This window comes from Octodon degus, unplaced genomic scaffold (assembly GCF_000260255.1).
Source record: "Octodon degus isolate 3935 unplaced genomic scaffold, OctDeg1.0 scaffold00047, whole genome shotgun sequence".
Classification (NCBI taxonomy): domain Eukaryota; kingdom Metazoa; phylum Chordata; class Mammalia; order Rodentia; family Octodontidae; genus Octodon; species Octodon degus.
In genome coordinates this window covers 7,286,194-7,309,858 of record NW_004524623.1, presented here as the reverse complement: position 1 = coordinate 7,309,858, position 23,665 = coordinate 7,286,194, and the positions used below count along the sequence as shown (strand labels likewise).

Sequence of the window (23,665 nt, the reverse complement as noted above, 5' to 3'; positions counted from 1 at the left end):
TTTGGAGGAGAAGCTTTTCAAGAATACTCTGAATTTGTCACAGAGCAAACTAATTAAGCCATTCATGAAAAACCAAGGTTAACAGAGAGACATGATTATTTAACAAAAAGGCATAGGAATTTTAAAAACACACTGGTACAGGCAGAGACAAACACACAAAAACAACAGAACAGAGACATAAGATACATGGTGGTAATAAATTGAATAAACAGAATAAAAGAAACTGGATACCTCATATCATATATAACATACAATTCTGGATTCATTAAATTTAAAAATGAAAGGTAAAACAAAAAAATCTAGACTTCAATGGACAATATAATTAATCTGAATAAAGTAAGATGTCTCAAACACCATCTCCAGACTGAAAAAGGATTTAAATTCTGACATTATCAACTGTCAGATCAGAACAAATACTTTGGACAGAACTCATTAACAATGAAAGTGCTTCCAACCATATTCCTAGATGTCTTGTGAATTTAATATTCCTGAAATATTAGGATCTGGGATTTTAAAAGATAGCATCTTTAGTTTCATGTAAATCCCCCTTTTCTGTTGTTTTCATGTTGTGGTTGAGATTATTTTTGCTCTATCTGTCTCTTTAATTTTTTCCCTTTTTTTTTTTTTTGTGGAACCAGGTATTGAACTCAGGTCCTTGCACTTGCCAGGCAAGCGCTTACTCTACCGAGCCATCTCCCCAGCTCGTCTCTTTCATTTTTATATGCACCTTCCTTTCCCAATGTCTCTGTTGTTCATGTCCTCTTCCATTCCAATTCCTCTCCTTGTGAGATCCCAAAAGGAAACACTAATAAATCATTCTCAATAGTTAACAGATCTAGTCTGTGCCCCTCACTTTAGCCTTATCATAGGTCCCTTATTCAACCTAATGTGGTTGACAAAATCTATCTCAAACTGGCTAGTTGTACTTACCAATGAATACCCAGGTACTTCAAGTGTTTCTACTCCCAGCTCCCCAGAAACAACATGTCTCTACAATTTTATCCACAAAAACTGATGTCATCTTTTTGTTAGCTCATATGTACCCATATTTTAGGTTTTTTTGGATACCTAGTTACCAATTTTGTTACAAAAATGTTTATGAGTTTTGGTTTTGCTACCTAGCTATTCTATTTTTATGAGAGAATTCAGAAGATGAAAAATAAGTTGCCACATAAGGTCTCTGACAGTATTTCAAAAGGTAACTACTTGCTCCTATATTTTCTCTGGTTCACAGATGTATTTGTAGTAATACGTTAATTTTCAATTTAAGGAATACATACGGCCTATCTTCATAGTTGAAGTAGATGACTTATATGTATTTTTCTGAAAGAGAATACTTGATATTTTATGTATAAAACTCAGGGCATAAATTCTCAAAAGTACCCCCAGTGGAACACATAAGCATGCTACCAGATTATTTTAAATCTCCTTGGAAAACAAAGTAGCAGCTGTCAGATACCATGTCAACTACTATTATAAATGATCTAACCTAAATACTTAGCAGAATTTATTTGGGCCTAGAGGAACTACAGGAAAAATTATCAAGATACTAGAGGGTGCCATAAAAAAAGGGTTTTAGTAGAACTTATATCACATTGTATAAAATGTAATTAGAAGAACAATATCAATTTTATCAGCTGTATTATTCCAAATGAATGAGACATAAATCACCTGTTATGGTTTGTATATAGGTGTCACCCCAATGCCTCATGCAGTCTTGGGGTAGCTTCTGGAGCATATGATTGATTATTGTGGGTGTGGATGCTCCACCTGCCCTGGGGCAGGTAATCTGCATTGTAATGTTAACTTGTATAGTATTACATAAAGCTTACATACCAAACAGAAACACATCCATTGGTGTATTTCAATTATACAAATTACATAATTAGATGGCTTGTGTAACAAAATGCTTTATATTATGTAAAATCTTTGGTAAATAGTCAGATAGTGAGGCCTTCAGAAAGTATTTAAGGTTTTGGATGGACTGGAAACTCATTTTTTTTCCTATTCTTTTGAATATATTACTATAAGCACCTACAAAATGTACATTCACTAAAAACAAAGAGCAAATTACATCTCCACTTATACAGTCCCTAGTACATCTGAAAAGATGAGCTTTCCCAGTAAATTTTGTATCTTTTGTATTTTCATCATTTTTGCAATTGAGTTATCTGTTATTCTCTGATTTAAACACAATATAAAGGAAATGACTTCATAGTGAAAAATTCTATCCAAAGTAACAAGAAATATCTCAGAAATATTAGTAATAGGTTATCTAGCACATTTCCCTAGTTCTTTTCCATTATTTCACTGTTTTACTTAGCTTTACTGAAAAAATATGTGCTGAGCACCTGTCTTCATATAGGTACATCACAGTAGGTAAGGGCAGAATCAAAATAAACAGTCCTACTTTTCAAGAAGTGTAATGCATACAGCAGCATGGTCTAATGTAATTTTCTGCAATGATGAAAAATTCTAATCTACAACTTTCAATATGGCAAGCATTAGCAGCATGTAACCACTGAGCATTTGAAACGCGGCTTATGTGATCTACAAGCGAAAGTCTTAGTATTACTTAATTTAAAAAGTCATTTGCGTGTGGCCGGGGAGATAGCTCAGTAGAATAAGCGCTTGTTTGACAAGCACAAGGGCCTGAGTTCAATCCCTGGTTCTGCCAAAAAAAAAAAAAAAAAAAAAATCATTCATGGCTAGTGCCTACAGTACAGGTCAGTACGGATCTACACGGAGACAAAGACAATTGAACAGAGGACTGAATGTATTATGGCGAACACTGAACTAGAAGTATGCAGCAGAAAAGCAAGGCAAAGGAATGTCAAGCCCATTCTACAGTGATTTCTGGCAAAAGTGCAATCGAATGCTTGAATTATGTGGAAGAAAGACATGAAATGCAGTGAGCCAATGCGAGTGAAAGCTTACAGTGTAAAAGTATGTAACAGGGAAACTAAAAGCAGTCTTTTACTACCAAATGGAAAAACCCACTATCGGGGGAGTAACAGAAGAAACTCTGGAAAAGTAAACAACACAGGAGAACAGAACCAAGCAAAACTATGTGTGACAGTGAACCTCTTAGAGCTAGCAATAGTAAAAGTCTGTTGCAGCACTCATGCCATGGGTTTGCCACCAGTGTCTAGGAGCTTGAGTAAGAAAGTCACTCATTAGTGAGATTAGTTACTAATATAATTTGTATTTGTGCATGCTAATATCTAGGATAAATTAGTAAGCTAGAGGAAGAAAATTATAGCAAAAACAAAAAAGGATAATATCTCCTTGGAAATAGCTTCATAACCCTTCCAAAACAAATGAGCTATGAACCATTTAATAAACTGTCCTACTTAATACACCAACCTATGTATGCAAATAAACTTCAACTGCTGTAACTAAACTTCAAATATCTAACTGCGCTTAAATGTGCAATGAGAAAGTAAACGAAGTTAGGTACCACCATAAAAATGAATACTTCAACCCATGCTAATCTGAAAACCACTTTTACCAGAGAGCCAAGAAGAATGCACCTTTCTGAACTAATGAATTCTAAAGGCTTTAATTAGGTCTATATGGAAATGAGTGAAGAACTGCTATTCTTTTATTGAGTATTATCCCATTATCAGGATTCTTCAAGAATCAAGTGATCTGTAAAAGCTAAAGCCCTCAAAGATAAATTAACATAGTTATAAATATGGTTAAAAAGAAATCTTACTTTAACTATGAAAAATAAAATACCTCCAAAATAGAACTTTTAAAAAATTGAAACTGGTTTTATCTAAGAATGTACAGACTAAAATACAAATGCTATTTTGGTAATTAAACATTCCTTTGAATATTATGCTGTGAATCCCATATGTTCTTAATATATTTATCATAACATTCAACAGGAAGTTGTATCTAGACATGTCCTTTTCGGAGGAGGTTTCAAAATAATTCTACAATCCAGATGTAAACAACTGTTGTCCGAATACTTCCATGTGCATTAAGCATCATTATACAACAACAAAAGAGAAAAGGCAAACTATTTTCAATCAGCAAAATTAACCAAAAATGGTTTTTGTTTTGTTTTTGTTTTTGTTCTTCTGGTATGCTGGAAAAAATGTATTATGAGTAATGTGACTGGGACAATAGTAATGTTTTCAGAGTAGCATGAGCAAGATTTAGCCAATCTCTTTATGTGTAAAACAAGTTTTATTCCATTCTTAAGTACAAATTTTGGAATTCTATATGGTTATGGTTCCATGAGGTACATTAACTGTACTGCATAGTCAAACAAAATTTCTATACTTACATTTTATAAACTGGATTGATTATGAACACTCAAATGCCACATAACCTAGAATCAAAAAATTCTTAAAATACTTCTATAGAACCTTCCAAAAGATGGAAAGCCCAAGAAGATGGTTGTAATACAAATAATTATAAAAGGCTATACTGGTCAAGTCTTAGAAGAAAGGGTTACAGAAAGAACTAATTTACAGCCTCAGATACTCTGGCTTATTACAATTATAAAGAAAGACCTGACAAGAAACTTCATACATCAAGTGAGGTGAAATACTAGGAAGGTTAAATATTAAAGTATCTATTGAGGACAGTGCCTAAAACCAAGACTCAGATCTTTTAATGAAAGGCACTTTACTATATTATACACCATAAAAATTCCCTACTCAAACTTCTATTTTGAGTAAAAAAAAGAATTAAATTAAAACAAATGATTCATAGATACATGAAGGTAGCCAAGACTGCTGTTATCCCACTAACTGCCTTCATACTTGAGAAATGAAACTGGTGGAGTCAGGGGAAAGCAAGATTTTAAATTTTACTTGAGCTTTAAACTACTTTGTATTCTGTATTTCTAGACTATATTCTTAACAAATAATTATATGACTATCAATGTTAAAGCAAGTTTCCTTTAAAAAATTACATTCACATTTACACATTTTTAAAACAAAACCACTATTTAATAGCACTATATTTAAAATTCACCTTTTTTTTGGATACAGAGTCTGACTAGGCAGTTCAGACTCATAGTGATCCTCCTGTCTCAGCCTCCTTAGAGCTGGGATTACAGAGATGCACCACCACACCCAGTTCCAGGGCGGCACAGCATGCCCAGGGTTCCGGGCTGGCACTGCATGCAGTTTCAAGGATCAAACTCTGGACCTTGTATTTGCCAGGCAGGCGCTTATGCCACTGAGCTATCGCCCCAGCCCTCAACTGTTTTAAAGAGTTGAAAACAGTATGCTTCATTTCAACTATATTTATGGCTTCCCTACACATTGTATAACAGATGGATACTATTAGCCAAATTATTAAATGAGAGAACAAGAACCTGGCACAGTAAGGACAGCAAACTAATACAAATTTCCATACAATTTGGGTCAGTATCGTGGATGTCTCATTTTTATTTCTCCTCTACCAATTTTGTCTGCGTTTCTGTAGTTCTTTTATTATACAAAACACATTTTAAGTCTAAAGTTTTAAAGTCTTCAAGAATGTGTTAAAAAAAATCACATTACATATACTATTATCTCTGAATCTAGCCACAAATTTATACATTATATATCAGCTTTTACATAAACAGTAGAAAAATTGTGACACTAAAAATGAGCATTAGGAGCATGCTTTATTTTGAAAAACGTTTCCAACTATTTCAACATTCAAATCCAGTATATACCTTTAAAATTTAATAGAAATTTCTCAATTTTAGTATAAACTAAAAATTTACTAGTTATAATTAAATATAAATTGTTTTAATAACATTAAAAGAGTTCAGTGTAGTTATATAAGCAATAGAGAGAAAGAAAATGAATCTTACCTGGTAGTTTCTTTTCTCAGATAATGTATGTCCATCAGTCCTCACCATAGAGTCGTGTCCTTTCCTCACAGTACTGGAGGCAATCAAATAGAACTGTCACTCAAGGGTCGTGTCACAGGAAGGACCGCCCACCAGTTCTCCCTCTAGAGTGGAATTATCCAAAAGCCATCAAAATTACTAACATGTAAATAAATGAACAATAGCATAAATATCTACTAAGATATATAAAAAAACAGTAAACACAAAAATTACAGTCTAACTCATCTGTCCTCTTAGCCAGTTTACGGAAGGCTAGAGGACATACTTCATTTGAGATAAAAATTATTCAATATGAATAAACCTTTCCTCTCATTTCAATTATGAGGGTCCACCAGACATCATATACAAGAAAGAAACTTAAGGTGAATATAAAAGATCACTCATCAACTAACATTTTTTTCTTCTAAATAATCTCTGGTTAATCTCTTACATATTCATTCATACTCAGTCACTTAATTACATATCACTTACTCAAATGCTTAAGTATTTGGGTAATATGGTTTTGAGTTATTTAGATAGCTACTAATTCACACCATTCTGTTCACTCCTATACCATTAAATGGGTTTGTATCATATATTTTAAGATAATTAATAGATGCTAACCTAATATTCTATTAAACTTTACTCCAATGGAAGAATGAACCCCAACTTTCATGACTGCTTTTGTCCTTCAGTCCTCCAATTTCCTGCATACTCCAATAAAATTCAGATCTTTTATACTGGCAAAAAAAAAAAAAAAATCATTTCTTAGCCAAAGCAGAGATAGTCATCCAATATGGCTTAAGCTTTGTGGACCTTAAGTACAAAATTCACTGAAGTAGAAGTGATAGTCACCAAAATGCTATGATGAAACGAGAGTTCAACTGAAGCACAGTGCCCACAAAAATAATTTTTAAGTATGTTTTCAAAAGAAATATCTTCCTCTTAAGTTTTGGTAAAATATTTGCCCTAAAGAATAGGATGCATACCTACTTAACAAATATTGCTAGCCAATACGATTTTACACTCAAATTTAGAATGATTAATATCTGAACTGTACTTTAGAAGGGGATAATAAAACATCCAAATTATAATTCATAAGGATAGTAATCAATAATACAACTGACAGACAAAATTAAACATCTGTGTGTGTTGCTCCTAAAAAGCAATCTGCTAAAAGAGGAAAATGTTTTAAGGACAACAAATCATTAAATCCAAAGGTTTTAAAAGAATCCAGGTGATAAAAAAAACCTACTGACTGCCTATTTTATATGTTTGATCATAAAGTTAGTGGGAGCTACACTGCTACTCAGTTCTGACAATCTTACATTCTGTGTTTGGCTGAAAATCTTCAGGATGCCTGACTCTGGGAAACCAGAGTTTACTGGTAAACCAGTTTGTTCTAACCCAATTTATATATATCCCTCTGGAATTAATTATGTCTCTCAAATATAGCAAGGGTAAAAGTTAAAAAAAAAAAAAAACAACTAAGTATATTTACTACTATGAATGTAATCCTTATCACTAGCAAGGAATTAGATTACTGAAAAGGAAAGATACCATGTGAACTTAACTATTTAGTTAAGTAATAGTTAAGTAATACACAGGCTCTTTTATCTGTCACAAAAGAGAAAACTATTTTATCAATCATTCACAAAACATTAATCTTTTTCAGTAAGTTTTAAAGCAGGATCTGTCAACACTAATGTATTCATGGTAACTCTAAATTCAATGGACAACAGTGCAAAATGTCAGTGATTACTACCAGAATCAGAGCATTTTCCTTCTTGAATAATGCTTATGTGCCTGCAAATTTTACTAGTTTCATCAAAAGATGTATTTAAATGAAAAGAAAGATTTGTACTAATAGTGTTTGGACAGGATACCATGTCTGCATCTTGTACTATGAATAACTACTACAAAGAAAACAATATGCAACATATTAATTATTGTAACTGTCCTACTAACCTGTTTCGAAACTGTCTCATTGCTATTTGTTTCTCAATAAAATTAGAAAGAAAAAAAAAGATGTATTTAGAACTTCAAATAAAATCAAAGTAATTTTCAATATCATGATGCTATATTATCTTTAAGAACACGATCTAATTACATAAAATTAATTAGGTTTGAAATATACTAATACCCTTTCTCCTGTTGGAATAACTTCTAATACTTTAAGGCTTAAGGTTACAATCCATAGCCAGTATATACTCAGGCCGATTTAGGAGCTAATATTCTGCATTAGAATCATTACCTCCTTTTGTAAACAAAGGGAAGATTTAAATCACTTTATTTTCTTCCAAGTAACGAGGAAAGTTAACATTCTTCAGCACTATCATCACTATAATGTATTAAAAATGCTTAGTAATATATTTGTGTTGATAATAGTCATACTAGGAATGAAAGACGAGTGCTGGGCAGACAGCTTGGAGGTCTAAGTGCCTGCTTGGCAAGCATAAGGACCCAGGTTTGATCCCAGGTACCACATGCCATGTCGGCCCAGCCCCGCACCAAACCGAGCCAAGCCAGCCACCAAAATGGCATGGGGGGCGCAAGCCTGTAATCCCAGCACTGGGGAGGCTGAGACAGGAGGATCACTACAAGTCCAAGCTGCATAGCAAGACCCTGTACCAAGTAAGTAAATAAAAATAAAATAAAATAAATGGAAGACAAAGTATACATATGAGATAGTACTTGAAAAGGACCATGCATGCAAGGCGAGTCCAACCTGTGCCCTCCCCATTAAAAGTTAAAATGGTACTGTCTTGGGCTGCACATAAAATACACAATGTATAGAAGTAATGAACAAATTTAAATATTTTTTATTATAACATTTAACAGGGGACAAAAAAGTCAAACTGCAAGTTGGGCATATCGCTGTTCTCCTGAAAAAAAAAAAAAAAAAAAAAAAGACAACTACACATTTGTAAAACTATAATCAAATTTTCTACAAAACAGGTATGTAGGGCCAGTGAGACAGCTCAGCTAAGTGCCTGCTTTGGCAAGCGCAGGGGCCTGGGTTCAATACCTGCTCCCGCATGCTCCGCTGGCCCCATGCCCAGATCGCACTGAGCCCGTGACAGAGTCCGGGCACAGCGACACATGCCTGTAATCCCAGTACTGGAGAGGCTGAAAACAGGATGATCACTATGAGTCCAAGCTGTGTAGTGAGACCCTGTACCAAATACATAAAACGAAACTAACACAAGTATGTAGAAAAAAGAGAAATGACAGAAAAAGAGAATCCAATTACTTTGCTATCTTAAAATACCAGAAAAGAAGACAAACAATGGCTTTTAGACAATGGTTTCAAACAGTCACCTTAGGACAGAAAGCATCAAGTAAATGAAATGAGCTCTATCAGTTTTCCCAGCTCATTATTTATATAGTTCTTGGATTGCTAAGAAAGGGAAAGGAAAAAACCAATCAGAGTGCAAAGCTCTCACAGGATTAAGTCAATGGTCTAGAAACATTTCAAGTTAAAGATACCATCGTAGCTACAATTTGAAAAAAACAAGAGATAAAATGTGTCAAAGATCTGAAGAGAGATTCCCAAGTAATCTTTTAAACTGAGGAATGATTTGTGCATGCACATGACTGAGTCAAAGCTCAACAGGCTAAGTGCCTGCCTGGCAAGCACAAGGACCTGAGTTTATTCACATTCCACGCCAGCCCTGGAACCCTGGGTGTGATGACACACGCCTATGATCCCAGCGCTGGGGAGGGCGAGACAGGAGGATCGATGCAGGCCTGAGCTGTGTAGCAAGACCCTGCACAAATTTTTAAAAAGATCAAAAAAATACTGAGTTTGGACAAAAAATTTCTGAAGAGGAACAGTCAACCTTCATGTTTATGTTCAACTAGAACAGAAGGACTTTACATAGGAAATCAAACACAATTGAAAAGGCAATAAATATTTCAGCCAACCAAATCGAATTTTAGAACTAAGATGGTCTAGACTGGAACAAAGCTCTAGACATTAAACTGATTCTAAGTAACACAACTGTATCCTCAAAACCCAGTAATATATAAAATAATACAACAAACTTTAGTATAAACTAATGTAAATTAAGCATCTAGCTTCAACAAAAAAAAACAGGAAATACAACCTATTACAAAGAGAAACATAAACTGAAATAAGATTCAGCAACCACAGACATGATAGTAAACAAGAATGCTAAAACAAAAAAGAATGCATATGACAACAATTCAAAATATGAAAAAAAGACCCCTACTGGCAGCACAAAGGCTTTTCTTTGTAGAGAAGTTCTGTATCTTGGTTCACATGATGGTATCACAGAATAAGCCAGATATACTGAAGCGGTGAAAGCATACAAAAACTGGTGAAATAAATTTACAGACTAATTTCACTGTGTTGATAAATTTCTGGTTTTGACAATGCAAGGCAATATTTTTGGGGAAAGCTAAATTATGGGCATATAAACAGCTGTAATTTATAATTATTTGAAAATTAAAAACATTTTTAACAGCTCAGATTGAGCAACAGATAAAAATTCAAATATATATAAAAAAATAAACTGGCTAAGACTAACAGCAGATTAAATGCTGCAAAGGAAAAGTCTAATGCACCTGAAGACACAGCAGCAAGAAAAACAAAAATTAAACAGTGAGAAAAGAACTATGAAAAGAAAAACTATATGGGTCTAAATCATGAACTACCAAAAAGTATTAAGCAGGACAGTTTATGAAACTATGAAAGTTTCTGAAGGAAGAGATCTAACGTAAAAATGTAACTATTATCGCATGAAGAGGAAAGGACAAAAAATGGCAACTATGTTTTTCTACATTTGATGAGAACTAAGAACTCACAGACCCAAGTTCAACAACTTCCAAGGAGAACAACAAAACCATCATAATATTTCATAGCAAAATCACTGATTTTCCAGTTTTTAGTCTTCTTAGCAATCTCCATACTGATTTTCACAGTGGTTGTATTAGTTTACATTCCCACTAACAATGTGGAAGGGTTCCTTTCTCACTATACACTCATCAGCATGTTGTTAGTTGAATTTTGATCATGGTCACTCTATTTGGGGTAAGATGGAAACCCAATGTTATTTCCATTTAGTCTCTAGTGGCCAGTAATGTTGACCATTTTTTCACGATCATTTGTACTTCTGTGAAAAGGCAGAAAAAATTTAAAGCATCTGTTGTGGGGGCTGACATTAGACTACTCATCAGAAGCAAGGAAAGTGAGAGAGAGTGAATCAAATTTTTTAAGTACAGAAACAAAAACAAAAACTATCATTAGGTCAGGGAGATAGCTCAGAGCCATAAGTGCCTGCCTGGCAAGTGCAAGGTCCTGAGTTTGACCAAAAAAAAAAAAATCACTAAAGAACTCAAAAATCTAGCTAAACTATTTTGCAAAAATGAAGGTACTAGGGTTGGGGAAATAGCTTGGCAGTCTAAGCACCTGCCTGGTAAGCAGTAGCAAGGCAAGGACCTGGGTTCGATCCCCAGTACTGCATGCAGGCTCACCATGCTGGCCACTAAAACTAGGCATGGTGGTACATGCCTGTAATCCCAGCACAAGGGAGGCTGAGACAGGAGGATTACTACAAGTCCAAGCTGCACTGCAAGACCCTCTACCAAGTAAATAAATAAATAAATTTTAAGGGTTTTTTAAATTCTTTTAATTTTTAAGAATTAAAAAAGTCCTTCCATTCAAAAAAAAAAAAAAAGGACAAAAAAAAAAAAATTAAGGTACCTGCAGGCACTTTAGAAAACAGTTCAGCAGTATAAATATAAGCTCACATACAACTTGGTGGTTGTGCCCTGAAGTATTGTATCAAAATAAACTAAAAATTTGTTTATACCAAAGCTAGTACAAGAATGTTAGTACTAATAAAGATGTCCCTTCAATAAGTGAAAGAGATAATATATCCATACAACAGATTATTTAAGAATTCAAGATTCACTTATTCAATAGTAATAAAAATATATGAATAGGTAAATTCTGCATTTTTGCTACAGCAAAGAATCTAAATCAAAACAATCATGAATGATTCTCTATGACATTCTGGAAAAGGCAAAGTCATAAGGATTAAAAAAAAAAAATTGTTTTTTCCTTGCCTTAGTTTTGTACAGCTGTAAAATAAGGTGACTGATTTACAAGAATTTTTAAAAGCATGCAATTTTTAAAAACTGACTTCCAACAGTCAAAATAGTGTGAAAGTTGCATGGTACCTAAGACATCTAGAATTGGCAGTATACATTCAAAATTAAGTTGAAACATGAATTTAGTCAGGGTAAGGCATCTGAACCAGTTAAGACTTTTATTTTTTACTTTGCAAATACAGAGGCCACTATACTCCAGTCTGAGTACTTATTAAAACCAACTACAAGATGTGACTAGTTCCTCTGGAACTCAATAAAAATAAAAGGAAACACTTTTAGCCATCTTCTTTAAAACCTAGAGTTTCTCAAGTTCTTCAACTGTGTCAAGAAACTAATAGATTGCAATCACAAAAAATTGTTTCTTTGCTACTATGACCTAATTGTTAGTTTGATCACATGGAGTTTTTCAGATTCTAAGTTGATGACTAGAGGTACCTGCAAAAAACATGAGAAAATAAAATATAAATAAAACAAGAATTATAGTTTCTATAGTAATTACTACACTTAACCTCATAAAATTGCTATATTAACTATATTAAACCTAGTATTTCTGAAAATCTTAGTATTACAATAATATAAGCTTCACAGTGTAATAAAATAAACTACTTAACATGATGAAAAGTTGCCTATATTTCCCCCCAAAATTTTTAATTAACAGTGTTACCTTGAAGTCAATTTACTCTCTGATCATCATACTTAAATATTCAACAACTTAATTTTGTGCTTGTCTTCTCTGTATTTCTATCACATATACTCCAAGAATTCTATGCATTTGATGTAGTTCTGTATGTCTACAGGCTTATAATTTCAAGACACTGAAATTTTCTTCTATAAAGTGTTAAATCCACAATGAAATAAAACTGAGGGACCCCTACTGAACTTAAGTAACAGATGTTCAACAATTTCTAAACCACAAACTTTAAAAGGGCATTTGTTTTAGAGTCAAACTGGAGTCTAAAATTAAGACAGTAGAGGAGGGGAGGTAACTTTCTATACTACTCCCATTTTTCTACAGCCTTCATCATGTTTAAACAGGGTATTTTTTTTGTGGGGGGAGGTACTGAGAATCAAACTCAGGACCTTGTGCTTGCCAAGCAAGCGGTGTGCTGTTGAGTTTTATCCTTAACCCAAACAAACTGCTAAATTTCCTATTACGTATGAAAATAGTAACAGCTGCATATTCTACTTGATTGCCTGGAGGAAGAGCAAAGAAGTTAAAACTGAAGAAACATGGTAGACAGCCAACAAAATAACTGGGGTAAGTGGTTCAAGGAGAAGCAACTATTTCAAATGTAAAAAGGAGAAAAGAGATGTTTATTAAATTTATTTATTTATTTATTTATTTGGTACAGGGTCTTGCTACCTGGCTCGGACTTGTAGTGATCCTACTGTCTCAGCCTCCCCAGTGCTGGGATTACAGGTGTACACCACCACACCCTGTTTCAGTGCCCAGTCTTTGGACTTACAGTATAAAGTTAATAGAATAGCTTGATGTAATGGGGGCACTAACAAGGTTTGGTTCACAAAATATAGACATTTTTTAAACAATTCTCCCACAAAAGCCAGGGAAAAGAGGGAAAAATAGTTCAGTGAAGGCTTTTAAGATGGAAAAAATGATAGCATAGCAAGAAAAGCTGATGTTATAAAATGGGAATTGGTGACCGGAATGATGGCTTAGAGAAGATATAGATGGAATCTACAAGACAGACCTGCCTTAGCCACAAGGATACACTGACATAAGACAGAGACAGATTAGGGTAAGTGGACAATTGCTGCTGTTTTCTTAATAAAACAAGAAATGAGACCATCAGTTGAAAAGAGCATATATATTAGAAATGTCATAGGCTTAAGAGAGAGGAAAAGGTATGAAATAATCTAAGAAAGTGAGATAATGAAGAAATTCAACGGAATATAGGTAAGTATCAAAGTCCCATTCAAGTTGGTGCTCCCCAGACACACGCAGCTGCAGAGATGAGCAGGAATAGTGTACACTGAGGTAATAAGTATAATGCAGCATGTGAGAAGCACGAAGATCCGGGATAGAGGCAAAATAAGTTAATAAAATAATCACCAGCAATGAGTAGTAATGAACAACTTAATACCCATAGTAGCAGACAGCTTAACAGAAATATAAATGGGAGGGCATGTGATCTGTTGAAACCACTGTCAAGACAGGATAACTAGGCCTATGTCCAAGGTTGCCTTCTCAAACACAAGACAATAGTTATACTGCAAGGGATATAAAACTTCATTAAACTAGCTTATCAAGCCATTAAACAAGCAAATAAGAAGACCTACAAGAGGAAAATCCGTATCGAGATATTGCAATATATTATATAAAACGCCCCATCCTCAGGTATGACATATAAAGAAAAGACAACAGTAATACACAAGTAGAAAAACATGGGCAACAGAAACTACCCGTATAAAGTCCAAGACATCAGGCAATGAAGATTACAAGGAAATTACTATAAATATGTTTAATGAACCAAAGAATGCTGAAAGAAGGGAAAGTATGACATGGTCCCATCAAATAAATAATCTTTAAGAAAGATGTTCAAAACAATCAAGTGGACATTACCGAGTTCACAAGCAATACAGCAGCACAATTCACAATACAGTAGCTAAACCTTGGAAGTGGCCTGTATGTCCCTCAACAAACGGATAAACAGTATGTGTTATTTATACACAAGATTAGTACTCTCCCATTGAGAAGGATAAGCTTGAGTCATCTGTAGGAAAATGGATACACCTTGAGACCATACTTATTTAATGTGAAATAAATTAGGAACAGACACATAAATATTGCATGGTTTCTCTTATATAAGAAGCCCAATATATAAACAGAGCAAAATAAAAGATAACTACCAAAGTACAGATAAATGTTTTGTAAAATGAAAGGGGACTGAATGATGGAGGAAAGAGAGAAAAGGGCTGAAAACAGAATTCAGATGTGTTATGCACACATACCCCACAAGGAATAGTATGTACTGCAAAGCAGTACCAGGTAAAAAAGAAATTTCAGGAGTCCACAGTAAATTTGAACTAAGGGATCAAAGACCGGGCAAATTTAAAGATGGACTGAGAGAGACTACACAGCTCATAGAAAGGAGAAACTAAGTTAAGACATTTGAATAACATCTCAATGATGTTATTGGGACACTACTGAGTACACCAACTTATGTGTAATGGGAATATTAGGAAGAGAAACAGAAAATTAGTTCACAAAATGGGTGAAAACTTAAATTTGATGAAAAACATTAATCTTCATGCTTAAGAAGCTCGATTAATTGCAACTAGAATAAATGAGACTAATTGCAGAAACAACACACTACAGTATGGCACAAGCCAAAGACAAATCTTTTAAAGTAAGGAAATGTGACATGTCACATTCAATAGTGAGATTAGCTGACTACACATCAGAAAGAATGATGACGGGAAGCTTATGGGTGATGGTCAATGCTGAAAGAAGAACTTGCAAGAAATTTTCTATCTAGCCCATTTATCTTTAAAAAAAAAAAAAAGATCAAACACACAGAGTGACAGAATCCATGCCTATCAGACCTTACAAAGATAATAAAAGTATAAATGCAAAATTCTCGTACACTGTTTAAAACATAAATGATCTAAAACAATGTAAGTGTGTCAATGAACATATAACAATACTTGAAAGAGTGTTTGACTATACAGCACAAAAATGGGTGAAAGCTAAGCTATTTGGAATAAGAACAGAGTAAGAAGGTAACCTGAATCCATGGTGAAAATGGGCAAAACCAAACAAGAAAATTAGTGTAACATTCAATTAATGTATATTTACTCTCCTTTATTCCTCATTCCTTTTAAACAAAATGAAATTAAGTGTGGTTATTACCAATGCAACATACCGTTGATTTTGTAAAATACAAAGCTGCAACGTGTGTAACAATAACATCAAAAAAGGGGGAAGGGAACAGATCTTTTAGAAGTATGATTTCTATATGAGATTAAGTTAGTACAAACTAGATGATGCTAGTAAGATGTAGGCCTGTGGCATCACTTAGGAAAGTAATACAGAAGAATATTGTAAAAAGAAAAAATCTTATAGGATAAAATTCATTTTATGGGATGGTGGTGCACACCTGAAATCCTAGCCCTCTGGGAAGCCGTAGCAGGAGGATCTCAAGTTAATGCTCATTGTAGTGAATTTAGTGACTTAGCAAGACACTGACTCAAAATAAAATTTAAAAATTCATTAAAGAGAAATGTTCATCATAATAAATTGGGCACTCTTCAGAGAACTATATAAATTACAAATATATAAGCCTATGAAAAGACAACTAAAATAAAGCAAATCAATCAATGCAACATATTAATAGAAGACAAAAGCCACATTATCATATCAACACAATAATAGTGTAAAAAAATCCAAGCCCTTCATAATAAAAACACTTAACAAAAAAAAAGGGGGGGACTTCTTCAAACTAATAAAATGTAACTATGACAAACCAAACTATATAATTATAATTAACAACGAATGACTGAATTTCTTTTTAGGATCAAGAACAAGACTAAAGTGTCTACTCTTGATGTTTTTATTCAATATTATACTAAAGACTCTAGCCTGAATAATTAGGCAAGAAAATGAAATTGAAAGCAAACAGACTAGAAGGAAGTGAAATTGTCTCTATCTGTAGACTATATATAGAAAATCCTAAAGAAGCTACTAAAAATTAAAACACTTTACAGCAGCTTAATAATTTAGATTTTAGTACCAACGGTAAAAGTAACATTTTTACAACAGTTAAATGAAAAAGTATGGGAAGATTACAGGGTACAAAAATCAATATGCAAAAGAATTACATTTCTATAAATGAGCAATGTACAATCCAATGAATTTAAGAAAACAATTCCTCTCCCAAATCAAAGAGATTAAAACAGTTGTAAAAAGTTTAAGAACAAAACTTATACTCAGAAAACTACACTGTTAAAGGACAATACAAACAGAAAGCTATACCATATAGATAGGTCTTAAGATGGCAAATAATCTAAATTATCTCCTAACCAACATAATCCTTATCAAAATTTTACTTGGCTTCTTTGCAAAAATTAACAAATCCTAAAACTCAAGGGACACTGACAAATCAAAACAATCTTGAAAAAGAAGAACAAAGTTGGAGCACTTCATATTTTGTTTTCAAACTTAAGTCTATAATCAAAGCATAGTGGCATAAGGACATAAAGATCAAATAGCATTAAGAACCTAGAAATAAACCCTCATATTTGTATTTGATTCATTTTAAACAAGGATGCCAAGGTAGTTCAAAGGAGAAAAGGTCAGATTTTGAATAAATATGCTGAATTTTAAACCTTCCACATTTTTCACTAACTCATCCTTTCACATAATCTATGCACATATTTAAATTCAGCAACAGACAAATCTTAGAAGTTTTAAGGTCCTACTGATGAAGACATACAGGAAATCTAAGGTGCTGTATCAAACTTGTATTGTTATACCAAATAGGCATTCACTCACCAAATCTTTCAGAACCAGGAAGACTAGTATTAGACAAAAACAAAACACAACACCTACCCAACAAAAATGAATGCTTTGTGCATTTTTTTTAAATCAAGCTGAGTAAACAAGTCAAAATACAAAAGAATACTTTATATTCCATTTATTTTAATCTCTAAAAAATAATCTAATCTATACTGACCAAAAGCAAATGAGGGGTTGCCTCAGTTATAAATGATTCACTGCTGCTTGGATCACTGCTTGAAATCTGAACTTCAGGGGTGATGGGAGTGCTGTTTATCTGAATCACAGCGATGGCTACAGGTGCAAAAAATTATCAAAACTCAAAGAAAAAGACACTTTAGGTGTCTCACATGTAAATTTCCTTAACACATTTAAATTAAAAATAAAGTCATTTCTATGGATATTAAGATAAAAAATTAGTTCTGCTTTGAGAAAGACCATCTTAAGATATGCATTGTTTAAATACATCTCTAAACACACATAAATTTAAATAAATCTTTAGGCTTGGGGTGTAGGTGAGTTGGCATAACACCTGCCTAGCACACATGCAGACAGCAGCTCCCTCCTCAAAAACAACAAAAAAAGGTTAATCCAGACATCTATTCACTAGATCATATTTTTTCTGCAAGAGATTTAAATCATGTATGAACTTTCTAAAATCACACATGTATATTTTCATAATCTAACTGAATTATATTGTTTCTCAGTTTAAGAGCTACTTCTATACAGTTAGGTATTTGGTTATTTTTGTTTTTTGCTGTCTTTACCACACGGTAAGTGATATACATTATTTAACGTAAAAGCTATGTTTCAAAATTTGAACTTTCTTGGGCCAGGAACATCAAAAATGTTGGACAGCAACAGCAGCAGGGGGCATAGCTCCCAGCCAGCCAGATAATCATCACACTGGTAAACAAATGGTACTTTTTAGAGTATCATGCTGCACAAATACGATGTCCAGCAATTTAAAGGAAATAAATGTACTTTGAATTTAAGGTTCTTTCATTTTTGTTTTGTTTTGAGCACTAGGGACTGAACCTAGGGCCTTGGCAATGAGCTACATTCCTACTTTTCTATTTTTTACTTTTTATTCTAAGACAGCATCTTGCTATAAGTTGCCCAGGCTGAACTTGAATTTCTCATCCTCCTCAAACTTGCCAAGCTTCCCAGAGTGCTGGGATTATACAGGTGCAGTGCAGGTTTAATTGGAGGTAATCAAGTTGTATACTGAGGAGCATCTCTGGCTCTTCAATAGAATTCAGGGAAAGAATTCAAGTGTAGTAACTGTAAAGAGGATACATCATTTTATTCTGGGAAAGTACTAAAGTCTTTATGGTTGCTTAGCAAAGTCTCAGTAGCACTGGTGTCCTACCTTTTCTATCCTTATTCTCTTCCTATTACATTTTGGCAACTCATAAGACAATAAAAATTCTACACTCAGGATATCTGTTCTGTTGTCCCTTCATAGAATCCCTTTCCCTGGATGTGTACAGAATTACTCCCTCACCTCAGGCTAACCTGTTCAACTTCTAGAAAAGACTTTTATTAGCTTATTTAATTCTGTACCTCAAATATACTCTATATCCCCTGGGATTCCTTTTCTTTATATCCTTTACACTAATTACCATACAGTATGTTGTATTTCGTACACTATTATATTTTTATGACAGATACCTTGCACATATAACATTTGGCATATTAATATATAACTCAGTAATAAAGTATTTAATACAGAACCCAGATGTCACCTGTCTTTATCTACTCCCCATAAAGCAAACCACTCATTATTTAAAAATATATCCACATATCAACGATTTTCATTATTTATTTGGTACCAGGGATCCAATCTAATTCAGCCAGTGAGCCAATTCACTGGCCCAGATATCAGTGATTTTGAAATCCTCCAAACAGCATAAGCTTAATAATGACAAAAGAATGTAATAGCATTTCACATGTTTACATTAATCATAAATTTTCTCAAACTACATCTTCCAGTTTATCCAGTTTAAACTACTTTGTGATCAATCACAGGATAGTGTTTCTGTGGGTTTTTTTTTTTAATTTTTAATGTATTTAGTACAGGGTCTACAGGGTCTCATTATGTAGATCAGACTCATAGTGATCTACATCTGTTTACAGCTCCCAAGCGCTGGGATTACAGGCGTGTACCACCATGGGGTGGGGCCAGCACGGCAGGCCTGGGGATTCAACCCCCTGGCCACTGCGTCTGCCTAAGCAGGCACTTTAATCCACTGAGCAATATGGCCAGCCCCTGTGTATTTATTTCACCTTATATTTGTGCAATATTAAATGCTTACTGCTCTGTCTACAAATATGGAATGATACCTGACATGGACGTAATTATTACAACATTTTTTATTGTGCTTTTCAATAACGTAAGCATAAAGCACATAAAATATAAGTGATGGGGCCAGGGAGATGGTTCAGTAGAATGAGCGCTTCCCTGGCAAGTGCAAGGGTCTGAGTTCAATCCCCGGTTCTGCCAAAAAAAAAAAAAAAAAAAAATATGTGTGTGTGTGTGTGTGTGTGTTTATACAACAAACAGGACTAATATTAGAAAAGTTAAAATACAATTTTTTTTAAACTTTTGTTCATTTTTGAGGACAGGATCTCCCTATTTCATTCAGACCTACCTTGAACTCTATGATCCAGGATTGCCTTGAACTCCCAAAGATACTATTGCCTTAATATTCCAAGTACTTAAGTGCTAAGGTTGTAGGCATGCATCACTACAACCAGCTAAACTATCATTTACACCCTTAAAATTTACAACTGTGTTTTTACACAACCACATTCTGTATCATTAACAATGAACTGAAAAGTAGACAATTTACACAGTTGCTAAGAATATAAATTGGGGGCTGGGGACATAGCTTGGCAGCCTAAGCACCTGCCTGGCAAATGCAAAGACCTGGGTTTGATCCCTGGTACCACATGCCATGCCAGCCCCCCCCCCAAAAAAAAAAACAGGTGTGATGGTACATGCCTAAATCCCAGCACTGAGCAGACTGAGACAGGAGGATCACTATAGTCCAAGCTGCAAAACCTGTACCAAATAAATTTTTTTAAAAAAAGATCTTTTTAAAAAAATTTCTTAAAAGATTATAAAGTGGTACAGCTTTGATGTAAGAAAAAAGTAAGAAAACAGCAAAAATTAGGGAAAAGAATCTTTTGCATATTTCATGAATTATCCACCAGGCCCTGTGTGAGGTTTCAAATATATAGTAAACAATACTGACTTGATTCTATTCATGATCCAGTGCTGGAATTAAAAACAAAAATTTTGAAAAGCTACTTAAAATACAGGTTAAGTATCTCTAATACAAAGACCCAAAAATCTCAAATATTTTTAGTTCTGAAAAATTTTGAGCACCAATATGCCACTCAAAAAGGTTGAAATTTTGGAGAATTTTGACTTTGGATTTCTCAGATTAGTGATGCTCAACCTGTAAGGTCTATGCAAATGCTCCAAAATGCAAACAAATCCAAATTCTCAACACTTCTGCTTGCAACCATTTTGGATAGAGGATACTTAACCTGTAGATGCCATAGAACGAACAGTCTACCTAAGAGGGGGAAGGTTTTCACTAATAGGTATTCTGTTATATTACAGGCTGTGCTAAACACTATACATAGTTACTCCTCCTCAATTATGAGATAAGAACCATTACTATAATTACTCTTGTAATGAGAATGTTAAAGCCTGTAAGGTAATTTGATTAAAAAAAAAAAAAAGCACAACAATTCGTTAAGCACTGGTGTTAACTCCAAAATCCATAACTCTGAAATCAATATACTTAAAGAAGTGTTTTCTAAATACTCAAATGTATAAAAACAACTGATGTTGACAGAGTGTTATATACAAAAATGAAAAATTAAAATGTTCAATAACAAATGATTAAATCATCCGCACTTTGGGCATTAAGCATTCTGTTCTGAATGAAAACTGAAAATCTGAGTCTCACAACACAAGTGTTGCTTCTGCTTTCATTAATTCAGGTTAAAATTCAAAGAGTCTATCCCCATTTTTCTATTACAAAGATAGAAACAGTGCTTGTTTCTGGATGCAAACCCCCCCACACACACTTTACTTCATTTTTTAAAATTTCCACGTCACTCTACAATAAGGGAGAAAATTAAGTCTGCAGGGCTTACATACAGATATACACAGGAAGTGACAAACGATTTTTGTCCCAGTTACAGTTTGGAAAGTTGCTTGGAAGTCATTTTTATTTTCTTTTCCTAATCTTTGCTTTCTACTTATCTGATAAAAAGTATGGTATTATCACTTTTTACCAATGCCTTATTTAGCACATATCCTTCTATTTTTATTTATAGCATACAAAAAATCTTTTAAAACCAATTATAGTAGTCGCTCCTTATCATGATATATATCTTCATCTAATATTCTAAAATAATAAATAGGGAAGTTAAAGAAACTATTTCTATTACAAGTTATCTCCTTTATAAATTTTTTGTTTACTTCAGGGACTGTGGGGATTAAATCTAAGATGACCTATCATCCAGCTACATCCTCATGCCTTTTAAAATTCATTTTGAGATATCATCTCACTAAATTGCCTTGACTGGCTCTGAACTCAAAATTATTTGCCTCAGCCTCCCCAGTAGCTTGGAATACAGAAGCGCACCACCATACCCAGTTTAAATTTTCCCTTAAAAAATTCACCTCAGAATTCCTACAGTTGTCCTAAAGCACATAAAATTTTTTCAAATTCTCAATTTGAATAGTGTTAGGAATCAAATACATTGTTCTTTTTTTATTTTTTATGTATTTAGTACAGAGTCTACAGGGTCTCACTACGTGGATTGTCCTCACAGTGATCCTCCTTGTCTTCAGCCTCCCAGGCGCTGGGATTACAGGCACACACCACCATGTCCAGTCTTACATAAACTGTTATTTGTCTGAGCCAACTGATATACCAGAAATAAATCATTTCTGAAATATCATTACAGCTGAGAGATAAGCATATGGAGATGTAGACTCTTCTGAAGAAGGAATTCTTTAGTTACTGCTAGTAATTTTCTAACAGTTAATCAAAAAAGCCTTTGATACTGAAAACTTTTCTAAAATGTGCTAAATTATCTGTTACAATAAAAACCAAAATGAATATAACTAAATATGTGATGACTGAGCACAATCATTATGAAAACTACCAAAATTTCAAGGGGTAGTATCTGGATCAAGACCTGCAGGCTTCAAGTTTACTAAGTTTCACGTAACAAATGTTTTATAAAAATTATTTGCTTAGTTAATATGAAAAAAACGAAGCAACCTAAGGATGAGATAGGAAAATTCAAATTTCTAGAATTTTGGGTTTTTAGTAGTAAATATACTTTTCTTTTTCTTTTTTTTTAATAGTGAGGTTTTATTTATTTTTTTAATTTTATTTTGTTTTTTGGCGGAACCGGGGATTGAACTCAGACCCTTCCTTGCACTTGCCAGGGAAGCGCTTATTCCACTGAGCCATCTCCCCGGCCCCTATACTTTTCTTGAAATCAGTTTTTTATAACAATATAAATTACCAAACCAACAAGAGCCTAAAATAACTAAATTTTACAGGAATGATAGTAAAAAGTGTCTTCTTCCCCTTTACCGTACAACATTTTCCACATTCATTATCCTGTGATTCACTTTCCTAACCTTGCTACTGCTGTTATTTAATACTACTCTGCTTTCTTTGTATGGTACATATTTTTCATGTCTCATAGGCTCAGTAGTCAAAAGTTCTTACAAATTTAAGGAAGGGAAAAAGCTATTCATCCATATTATAGATATAAAAAATATGTAATAGTTTTGAGCTACTGTGCTAAAATTTTCAATACTCTAGTTATAAACTACAAATGAAATTCATAAAAGTATGATATTTACAAAAAATATGCTTAGCTAACAACACAGAAAAAGTACAGCTACAAAAATTAGATTAAATCAAAGACTAGTCATGATCTTCATCCTCTGTGAACAAAAAACAAAGATGAGACAGATTTCCTGCTATATACTTACAAAGAGGAAGTACTGAATTAAGATTTCTGTATGAAAAATATCCAACTACTGTATTATAATGAATACAATGACTTTTGCTCACTTCAATAATCTCTGAGCACCCCTCTCCCAAAAACCTAATAAGCAT

The 23,665-nt window shown here is 33.7% G+C and overlaps 1 protein-coding gene across 4 annotated transcripts in view; it reads right to left on the bottom strand.

Moving 5' to 3' along the window:
- Cnot2 (CCR4-NOT transcription complex subunit 2) overlaps positions 1-23,665 on the bottom strand; it is a 103,554-nt gene that overhangs the window by 69,939 nt on the left and 9,950 nt on the right. Inside the window, exons 1-2 of one of the 4 annotated variants that reach the window (XM_023716258.1) lie at positions 6,467-6,582; positions 5,825-5,967 (exon numbers count right to left, since the gene is read on the bottom strand). In XM_023716258.1, the coding sequence (XP_023572026.1) occupies positions 5,825-5,872 (48 nt within the window). In that variant the 5' untranslated portion in view covers positions 5,873-5,967; positions 6,467-6,582. Of the gene's footprint in view, positions 1-5,824; positions 5,968-6,466; positions 6,583-23,665 lie in introns of those variants that run through there. The other 3 variants (XM_023716259.1, XM_004632162.3, XM_004632161.3) reach the window with 3 other exon arrangements.